Below are 11,003 nucleotides of genomic sequence, written 5' to 3' on the forward strand. Positions count from 1 at the left end.
GCCCAACACAAGTAAATCCTCTTTGTTTTTCCTAAGGTGAACAAAAAAGTAGTTCTTGCACATAGTATCAAGTTGGTTTAAATTTTAGGTTAGACTAGAGAGACCAATTAGCCGTTGTTGAAGAGGTTAATCGTTGAGTGGATGTTATAGGTGAAAATGATCAGAGTGATTATATAAAAAGTCTATTACTAACTCTTCTTTTAGCCATCTGTATTGTTAACGTTCAGTTTTTTCAGGTGTAAGATTTTCTTGAATCAATCTTTTCATCTCCAAGGGATCCCAGCATGCCTTAAAAAAAAACACTTGTCAACTGATTTTAGAGCCACCAAATAAAGCTATTTTATGGCCCCGTTAGATATCTAGCTGCAAACCCCCACTCACTCTGAAAAGACCTATGGATGGATGCACAACAAATTTCCTGAAATCATCTCTGATGCACCTCCTTTGGGTTGTTAAGAAGGTGTTGAAATGTGAGAAGGCTGGTAGTGAAATCAAGTTGTGGCTCAGGGTAATTAGGAAGGGAGAAAACCCAGCATTTTCATAGTACATTGTCTGGCTTTTAGTTGCAGCTGCAAACAACGGATATGAATTTAACCAGTTGCTACAGTGCAGCTGGTTCAGATCTGGCTTTATAACTGGCTGAAGTAAAATGAAATGGCTGGAAAATTCCAGTCAAGTAACACCAGTGGGAACATGTGGAATTAAATAGTGTGAGCAAATGCTGGCCGAGTTAGAGAAAAACTTCAGACATAAACTTGAGGGTGGTGGTGAGGACTTCAGGGGGGCCATTTTCTGGTCTTTTTCACAAGGGTCTATTGTTTTGATTAGTTTCCTTGCAGGGGGTAGGTTTCCTCCATCCAGGGTAATTCATAGGGTGTTTGGCCTGTCTACCTTCCTCCTGACTGAAATCACCTGATAGTTTTTGTTTTTTCAAGAAGGAAGAGAGAACCCTGTTGCCTCAGTTACTAGCAATGATACAAATCTCAAAATGTGGTCTTTTTTCTTTGAAATAGGTTCTCCTTGTTGTGTGACACAGCAGCCCCTGTCTCTTCATAGTTACCTTCCCTCCACCACCTGTACCAGAGATGTTGGATATGTTGGAGGTGAAGGTGTGCAAGGTTTTTAAATAACCGTTCTAATTAAGGGATTCTGCAGGAAAGAACATGGGTTTACAAAAGAGAGGCTTTTGTATTATTAGTAATTTTTTTTATTTGATGAATTTATGTGCTTAGTTTGGAGAATTGAGAGTTGGCTGGGAAAAGATTTCTGAGGAGTTAAGGGACTCTGGTGCTGTTTGGGAAAACATTTGCTGTAACTAGGTTTAGGGTATTCAGTCTCTGCCAGTGCTTAGGAGCTATATTTGCCAGGTGATTTCCCTGTCACAGGGATTAGCCAGTGATGTGAAACATTTGATGAAGGGACTAATAGAAATCTTTCCTGGGGTACATGAGTCGTGGCTGTTACTGGGGTGCCCCCTCCTCAGCTCTTTCTCTTTGTATTTCTAATGAGTAAGTTTGTAGTGGTGAGTCATGGGATATGGTTTTTTAGTTCTATGAAGAATCTTTGTAGGAAGCAAAGTTCTGTTAGGTATATTGTGTTTTTTTTTTGTTTGTTTGTTTGTTTGAGACGGAGTCTCGCTCTGTTACCCAGGCTGGACTGCAGTGGCCGGATCTCAGCTCACTGCAACCTCCGCCTCCCGGGTTTACACCATTCTCCTGCCTCAGCCTCCCGAGTAGCTGGGACTACAGGCGCTCGCCACCTCGCCCGGCTAGATTTTTGTATTTTTTAGTAGAGACGGGGTTTCACCGTGTTAGCCAGGATGGTCTCGATCTCCTGACCTCGTGATCCGCCCGTCTCGGCCTCCCAAAGTGCTGGGATTACAGGCTTGAGCCACCGCGCCCGGCCATGGTATATTGTTAATTAAGCCCCTTAAAGTTTCTGCATCACAACTTAGAAACGAACCTTGTTCTTTTCTCAGAACTATGCCATGACTCATCCACTGTGGAAGGAGACAAGATATAAATCATCAATAAAAATTGCCCATAATCTGGCCTGGCACAGTGGCTCATGCCTGTAATCCCAGCACTCTGGGAGATGATGGTGGGAGGATCACTTGAGGCCAGGAGTTCAAGATCAGCCTGGGCAACATAGCGAGGAACCCCCGACCTCTGCCGCCTCCCTCCCCCCGTCCAACCCCCCACCAACCCCATCACTTCGAAGTTTTTTAAATCAGCCAGGCATGGTGCCATATGCCCTTAGTCCTGTGGACTCAGGAGGCTGAGGTGGGAATGCCCTTTGAGCCCAGGAGTTGAATGTTGCAGTGAGCTATGAATATGCCACCGCACTGTAGCCTGGGCAAGAGAGTGGACCCCATCACTTAAAACAAAAACAAAAAAAAAGAAAGGAAGCCTATATTCTGATAGCAACACCGCTCGCTCACGCTCTTTCTCTTAGGAAAGTAAAAAAGTTTTATCTTGATGTACGTTGCCTGGATTTATGTTAAATTTTAATTCTAAATATATGGGACTTTAAAAAATGTTTTCTGAAAGTGATACCCATTTTTGAGGTACAAGCAGTTGGGTCCATTTTGGAGATACTGCCTTAAGCCATTCAACTTCAAAATGGATGGGAGCTCTTGCTACAGAGAGTTACCCCATTCTGCTTCCCTCGCATTCTGTTAAACCTTGTACATGCTCCTTCCCACAGATCACTATTATCTTCAAAGCCCACCATGAGTGTACAGATCAGAAAGTCTACCAAGCTGTGACAGATGACCTACCAGCCGCCTTTGTGGATGGCACCACCAGTGGTGGGGACGGCGATGCCAAGAGCCTGCGTATCGTGGAGAGGGAGAGTGGCCACTATGTGGAGATGCACGCCCTCTATATAGGGACCACAGTGTTTGTACGGCAAGTGGGTCGCTACCTGACCCTTGCCATCCGTATGCCTGAAGACCTGGCCATGTCTTACGAGGAGAGCCAGGACCTGCAGCTGTGCATGAATGGCTGCCCCGTGAGTGAACGCATCGATGATGGGCAGGGCCAGGTGTCTGCCATCCTGGGACACAGCCTGCCTCGCACCTCCTTGGTGCAGGCCTGGCCTGGCTACACACTGGAGACTGCCAACACTCAATGCCATGAGAAGATGCCAGTGAAGGACATCTATTTCCAGTCCTGTGTCTTCGACCTGCTCACCACTGGTGATGCCAACTTTACCGCCGCAGCCCACAGTGCCTTGGAGGACGTGGAGGCCCTGCACCCGAGGAAGGAACGCTGGCACATTTTCCCCAGCAGTGGCAATGGGACTCCCCGTGGAGGCAGTGAATTGTCTGTCAGTCTAGGACTCACATGCTTGATCCTTACCGTGTTTTTGTAGGGGTTGTCTTTTGTTTTGGTTTTTTATTTTTTGTCTATAACAAAATTTTAAAATATGTATTGTCATAATATATTGAGTAAAAGAGTATATATGTATATACCATGTATATGACAGGACGTTTGTCCTGGGACACCCACCAGATTGTACATATTGTGTTTGGCTGTTTTCACATATGTTGGATGTAGTGTTCTTTGATTGTATCAATTTTGTTTTGCAGTTTTGTGAAATGTTTTATAATGTCCCTGCCCAGGGACCTGTTAGAAAGCACTTTATTTTTTATATATTAAATATTTATGTGTGTGCTTGGTTAATATGTGTAGTACATATACACAGACACCCATACGCAGCGTTTCCTTTGAAGTGACCAGTTGTTTGTAGCTATTCTTGGCTGTACCCTCCTGCCCTTTCCCATTGCTACTGATTTGCCACGGTGTGCAGCTTTTACTCGCCACCTTCCGGTGGAGCTGCCTTGTTCCTTTGAACTATGCCCTCACCCTTCTGCCCTCACTTGATTTGAAAGGATCGTTAACTCTCCCTTACAGGTGCTTTGACTCTTAAACACTGATCTTCAGAAGCTCTCTTCCGGTCTAACAGCTGTTACTTTTTCAGAACGGAGGGTATTACTGGTTATTCTGATAACTCTCAATTCTAATTGTTATATATTTGAGCCCATACAGTGTATTAGGTTGAACCACAGAAACTGTTGTTCTTGTAGGTCAAAAGGGTGTAGTGATGGCAGTTTTTGTAGATAAGTACCAGGCATCTTGCTAGACCTCAGAAACTCCCAGACTTTTTCTCATCCCATGCCCCTTTTTAAATGGTCAGTTTTTCCTCTGACTCTTCTGTGTTAAAACATGAAACTATACATTTAGTAATTATCATGCCTTGCTCTTTTTTTAATCTGTATGACTGGCGCAAGCCCCTGATCTTAACCTTTTCTTGGCTGTCAAACCCAGAAACACACAGCTCTCCCTGTCTCCACCTCCAGTAAGCCCTCCTCAACCTCACCTTACGAATCCAAAGAACTGGGGTTAGGTTCTTTCTCTAATGTAGAGGCCCAGATCCCATCACAAAGTTTTTCATTCTTCCTTGTCCACCATGATCTTCATCACAGTCTTTGATGTGTCTGCATGCAAAGTGGAACAGAGTGGGGCAGCAATGACAGAAAAGCTTCCTTGGCCTGACTCAGTGTGTGGCCACTTCGGCACTGCTTAATCCAGATATTCTTGTTAACTAAGCATTGTGCTGCTTCCCAGGTGGTCTCTGAAGTCAGGTACTCTCCCTCTTCACACCTGTAATTGAATATGATTTAGTCAGTTGCTCATTGTAACTTGGAGAAATTTCTATAAAGTATGATCTCTCCTTGCCTTTTCCATTCCATTGTTGGCACCCCCTTGGAAAAGGAAAAGAACAGCAAAAGGCAGGAACAGTAATCTGAGAAAGTTAACTCCAGGATAGGTAGATTTCTATTGTTATATCTAGATGGAAATCTTTGGTTCCAACAAGAAGTGATACAGTTTGTGCTTTAATAATTTATTGATAAGTTTACATAAACAGAAATAAAGGGTATGAACTTTAAATACGGTAGTAGTTTATGCCAAGATTATGCTTAGTTTTAGGTCTCCAGGTAGTTACTTTTGCCATGTCCTATTGATCAGTGACACTGCCAGAGGCCCAGACTGGCAGGAAAAAGAGGACGTCGTTTTGTAAAGTTTTATTTCTTAGTGAACTGATGTGCCATCCAGTCACAGAGTGGAGTTGTGAATTCATGTAGAGATGGCAAACCTCTGCCTTGTGTTTATAGGAATAATCTTGGGCAGTTTGGGAAAATAAGGAAGGCATCTGCTTCTTACTTATAGAGATTCAACTGTAGAGAGTTGAAACCTAAACCCACCTTCCTTTTACAGAAGCTGGACTAGGGACTGACTGACCATCAGCTCTGAACTGTGGCTTTTTTTGTTCACCTGTGGAGCCATGTACCAAATTCAGAAGCTATTGTTGATAATTTGTTTTATAATTGAGTAGTACAAGTGAAGAAAAATACAGAGGATACTTTAACCACCATTTTTGTGCAAATACGAAAGTGAAGTAAAAGCAATAGAAGAAATTTCTATAGGATCTGGGTTTAGAGTGTATATGATTAATAAATATACCTTTGCTCTTTACAGGGAAAATTACAAAACCACCCTTACTGATAGTTGGGAAATGAAGATTGGGTTATTTTGCCATATGTAGCTGGAAGTGACACTTCAAAGCACCCTGCATCACTAGTAATAGTGTATTTTGCTATTCTCCCCTTATAATCGGTGTCCCTGTAAAACAGTCCCCACAGATTACAAATAGATGTACTTCTCTACATAAGGGCCAGGTTTATTTTCTCCTGAGATTTCTAGAAAAGAAAAATGCTGCTTGCACATGTTGGTTCTTGAAACCTTAGCTAGAAGAGTTTCAGGTCATGCCAACATGTGGATAGGCTGTAGCTGTTCAGAGGTCTCCCGGGGGAGCTTAAACCGGGGGAAACACTGGTTTTCACAGATGCTTCACATGGCTGTCTTTAAAAGACTCAAAACTTGTCCTCTTTGTTATGCTTGGAAACCCCCCCCCCCCACAGTGTGTCGAGTCTTTGCAAAGAAACCTTTAGATGTGGTTCATAGATATATGAATACGTACCTGTGTAAAACAGTGAGTGTGCAGTGTGTAAATACTTTAAATTATTACGCTAGAAAAATAAAGTTACATACCATGCTGTGGAATGTCTGTTCTGTGATTATAGGGACACCTGCTGGAAGAACTGAGAACTGCAGAAGAAAGGGAGTCGTGGGAGGGTGGGATTGTATAAAATCCCTAAAGGTTGCTGATAAGTCATACCACCTGCCCACAAATTCACTGATTTTCAAAACTATAGCACTACTGTCATTTTTTTCTTTTAAAATTTTAAGCAGTTACAAATCAGTATCTGTAAGACTTGTCCACTAGTATTGTCCCAAAGTTCTGTCTTTAGTAACAACTTTGGTCCCTTGAAGACGTGCAGCCTGCACTCTAGTTCTTTTTAAGGCAATATGAACTGTAACAACTTCCTCCTGGTGGGGAGGATTTGGGAGGGCAGTATTTTCTGGCTTTGAAAACATAAAGTCTCACTTCTTGGGCTTTAAAAAGAGACATCAAGAGATCATAAGTTGGTCTTTGTTCAAGAAACATACTAAAGAGTAGAAAAGTTAGGAAAATAAACGAAAGGCACAGGAAAGCAGTGTTACTTGTATTAGGTAGAATACTAAATGGATCAAATTCTGATTGGGGTAAACATACATCATTTCTTCTTCTTTCTTTTCTTTTTTTTTCTTCTTTTTGTTTTTGGAGACGGGGTCTCACTCTGTCACCCAGGCCGGAGTGCAGTGCTGCAATCTCAGCTCACTGCAGTCTCGACTTCCTGGGTTCAAGTGATGCCCCCAAGTAGCTGGGACTACAGGTGCCCAGCTAATTTGTGTGTTTTTTGTAGAGACTGAAGACAGGGTTTCACCATGTTGCCCAGGCTGGTCTTAAACTCCTGGACTCAAGCAATCTGCCCGCTTCAGCCTCCCAAAGTGCTGGGATTACAGGCATGAGCCACCACACCTGGCCATAATCATTCCTTAAAGAAATAAGCTTAATCATTGCAGTTGGTTATTTACATGCAGTAGTTCAGAGCAAAAAAAAAAAAAAAAAAAATCATGTCAGCTGAACAACATAAAATAGGAATGAAGTGACATAGTCACTGAGTACCCAGTGATGTTTCTGTGCTGAGTGAATGCAAATAATCTATAGCACAATGACATGTGCTATAGACTATTTGACTTTTATGCTTAAAAGTCAAAAATAATTCTTTATCATTCTCTCTTCATTCCCAGAACTCCAGCTCTTTGGGAATGAAACTTCAACTCCAAAATCCCAACAGTGACACAACCCTAAGAGTCCTGTTATCTGATTTATTTTTTGTCTTATTTTTAATTTTGTAGCATTGGCAGCATTCTATTGTCTGGGGTTAGCCGGAATAACACAGTATTGGATTGCTGCTGTCCTTTCTGAGCAAAGATACCTTGCTGCAGATTTTCTCCCTGTTCTATTTGTATGTGAACCAATGTCTCCTCCACAGAGAAAGTAATCGGGATGTTCAAGGAGCAGTTCAAAGTTCTTTATTATTTCACTACCTAACTCATCATACTGTTTCTTTCTGCTTCTATCCCTTTTCTGTATGTCTTCCAAATGGACAAGTTACATGCAAACAATTATTTAGATGGTATTTTCCTTTAAATTTACTGCTCTTTGGCTGGGCACAGTGGCTCACGCCTATAAACCCAGCACTTTGGAAGGTTGAGGCGGGCAGATCCCTTGAGGTCAGGAGTTTGAGACCAGCCTGGCCAACATGGTGAAACTACCATCTCTACTAAAAATACAAAAATTAGCTAGGTGTGGCGGCGCACACATGTAATCCCAGCTACACGGGAGGCTGAGGTAGGAGAATCGCTTGAACCCAGGGGGCAGAGGTTGCGGTGAGCTGAGATCATGCTACTGCACTCTAGCCTGGGTGACAGAGCAAGACTTAAAAAAAAAAAAAAAAATTCTGCTCTTCTTCCCCCAAGTACCTCTAATAAGCATGCCATTTGATACTATCAACTAAATAATATAATATGCTGTCCTTTGTACCCAAAAGGTTATGTCATGGCTCCCTGCCAGTGAAATATGTGCTTGGGGTGGTGATGTGTTTGTGTCTCACCTCCCTTAAGATCATGCTACAGATTTACAAGAAGACTGGGGCGTCCAGCACCCAGCAGGATACGCTAACATTCTACAAAGCCAGAATGGCTGCCCTCAGCCTCCTTGGAATGATGTTAAAGCAACTGAGTAAACTGGTCCTGCCAACTGCAATGTAATAAAGTAGGTCTATCAAACTTCAGCAGGAAGAAAGCAACAGGGCAATATTTTCTAACTGAGTTCTTCATGGGTAATATTTCTCTGACCCATTTTTTATTTCAGTAATGAAAACTCCAACTCCAGAAAGAAAAAAAAAAAAAAAAAAGCATTCTGCTACCAGATTGAGTATACGAGACCTAGCCACAGATGAATTAACCAAGTAGGAATTGCACCTGCCATAGATGACATTTTCAGAACATTATCTCAATCAATAATGTAACACTACCAAGGGAAATGGTGCTATTTGATAACCCAGAGGGTTTCCAAAGCCTTCTAACAGGAAGCAGTAAGGTGGGATTCACTGAAGGGGGAGATGGAGAGGGACAATAAATTTATTTTCTAGTGAGCCCTTCTTTTGTGCTGCTAAATAGCGATGCCATTAATGCAGGGTTGGTCATCAGCACAGTGAGGACTGTGAGTAGAGCTATTGATTGGCTCACCCTAAGTGCAAGGGAAAGATTCTCGGCCTGAGTCAGCTCATGAATGTCCATCTTCCTTCTTGGAAAGGAAAAGGAAAAAGTAGTGAAACAATTTGGGGCAGCCTGCAATACACGATCCTTAGCATCCCGTCACATTGGAAACCTGGATGACATCTGGAGGTTAGGAAAGTATACCTGGGGAGCTGGGAGGAAGGGTGGCAATAGGACAGGAAGCGTTCACAAAGCAAAATGACAAATGTGGAATGCATTCTGGTTACATTTTGAGCCGCAGGCCATTATGAAGGGTTCATTTGTGCATGGTCATTTATTTTATATATTCTGCCTTGAGGCAGCATACCATAGTGGTCAATATTATGGGCTGTAGAGTAGACAGTTTTGAGTTTAAATCCACCTACTTTACTAGTTATGTGGCCTTAGATGTGCCAAGCTCTACTTAAGCTTCAGTTTCCTCATGTTTACAATAAGAATTCTAAAAGAAATTCATACCTCCAACATTCATTATGAGGTTCAATTTGTTGCATTTTAAAGTTTTTAGCATAGGACCTGATACAAACCTAGTGCTCAACCTACCTTACTCAGAAATGGACCTAAGATGGATAGTTAGTTGTATTTTCACCTTTGGGAACTGGCAAACCTATGAGCTATTCCTAGAATGAAATTTGCATGTATGCCCCTGTGAACATCCAAGAATTTAGGACGCGGCCACAGTTCTGCATAGTTTATTCACATCTATGAGGGAGATGTGCTGTGCGCATGGTTCCTTGGAAGAGTGCATGAGACCAAATGCAAAACCTGTGCATATCAGGTGCTTCCTACTGGATCCCTCACTGCAGCCACCCCGGAAATCCAGCAAACATTCTTTAAAGCACCTACTAAAAAAATAACCCTGACTTGTGAGTAACCATTTGCCCTGGACATAACTTCAGGAATTAGGGATAAACTGGGGACAGAAAGAACTCTGAGGAAAAGCTGCTAATGGAGAAATTATTGCTAGTGATTGCTGGTCATGTATTATACAGCTTGGCAAATCGCAGTCCCAGTGTAGAGAGCACCTAACTTTGGGAAAGAACACTCTGAAATGTTTTGATAGATGGGGTTGTATATAAGTGGTGTGGAAACTGGGCTTCCAGGGCTCACATCATCACCATAACTCTTATCCACAGATCCCTTCTCGTCGTTCAGCCTAGGCCAATGATAGCATTCTTACCTTCTCAGAATTGCTTGAAATAGACAATGAAGAAAAGAAAGAGAATAGGCTGTCTGCCATGAAGGCTGACAGATTTAAATTGGCCCAATTGAGCAATGCCTTTCTCCTCTCTGATCTTAAAATGGTTTTCAAATGTGAGAGGTGAGAGGAGCTGTGAGAAATTTTACACAGGTGCTCAATAAAAAGGCAACATGGGAAAAAATAATGAAAAGATGTCCAAAAAAAAACTATAAAAATGACAGAAATGGGAAAGAGAACGTGGAGCAAGTGACAGAGAAGGGTGGAAGAGAGATGATTAAGAAAGTTGTATACAGTTAATAGAAACACTGATTACAGGCAATGCTTGAGGTGTTTATGGAGAAGAGCAGTGACAGGGAGCAACCATGTATTCTTTCATATCATGACTTTTAAAATTTATTTTATTATGTATTTATTTTATTTCTTTTTTTTGAGACAAGAGTCTCTGTTGCCAGGCTGGAGTGCAGTGGCTCCATCTCGGTTCACTGCACTCTCCACCTCCCAAGTTCAAGTGATTCTTCTGTGGCAGCCTCCTGAGTAGCTGGGATTACAGGCGCCCGCCACCACACCTGGCTCATTTTGTATTTTTAGTACAGACTGGGTTTCATCATGTTGGCCAGGATGGTCTCAATCTCCTGACCTCATAATCCGCCCCCCTCAGCCTCCCAAAGTGCTGGGATTATAGGCATGAACCACCACGCCCACTTTAAAATTTATTATAGATCCCTCAAGCATTAGAGAGCATAACTGGCCAAGACTGGTTTTGTCAACAAAATCGAATTTGGACTATCTCCAGCATGAAAGGAGAAAGGAGGGATTTATTTTATGGTCACAGAGGTACCTTGTGGAACCCAAGGGCAGGAATGGAGCCTGGGAAGCTGTTAGGATCTCATCTTCTGACTCTAAAGTCACTTTCTCCTCTCCCTCTCAGCAAGCTGACTTCTCTGCCTCGCAGGTACTCATGGTGGAACGTGGCCACCTCACAGAGTTATAGTTTTATCCACCTACAGAGAGTT

The 11,003-nt window shown here is 42.5% G+C and overlaps 1 protein-coding gene across 5 annotated transcripts in view; it reads left to right on the forward strand.

Moving 5' to 3' along the window:
• RGMB (repulsive guidance molecule BMP co-receptor b) overlaps positions 1–6,128 on the forward strand; it is a 28,918-nt gene extending 22,790 nt beyond the window's left edge. For 4 of the 5 annotated variants that reach the window (XM_028849151.2, XM_078003886.1, XM_078003885.1 and 1 more), the window contains one exon: positions 2,707–6,128. In XM_028849151.2, coding sequence (XP_028704984.1) covers positions 2,707–3,375 — 669 coding nt within the window. In that variant the 3' untranslated portion in view covers positions 3,376–6,128. 5 annotated transcript variants of the gene reach the window in all.
• The last annotated feature ends 4,875 nt before the right edge of the window (positions 6,129–11,003 follow it).

The sequence above is a fragment of the Macaca mulatta genome, chromosome 6 (assembly GCF_049350105.2).
Source record: "Macaca mulatta isolate MMU2019108-1 chromosome 6, T2T-MMU8v2.0, whole genome shotgun sequence".
NCBI lineage: Eukaryota > Metazoa > Chordata > Mammalia > Primates > Cercopithecidae > Macaca > Macaca mulatta.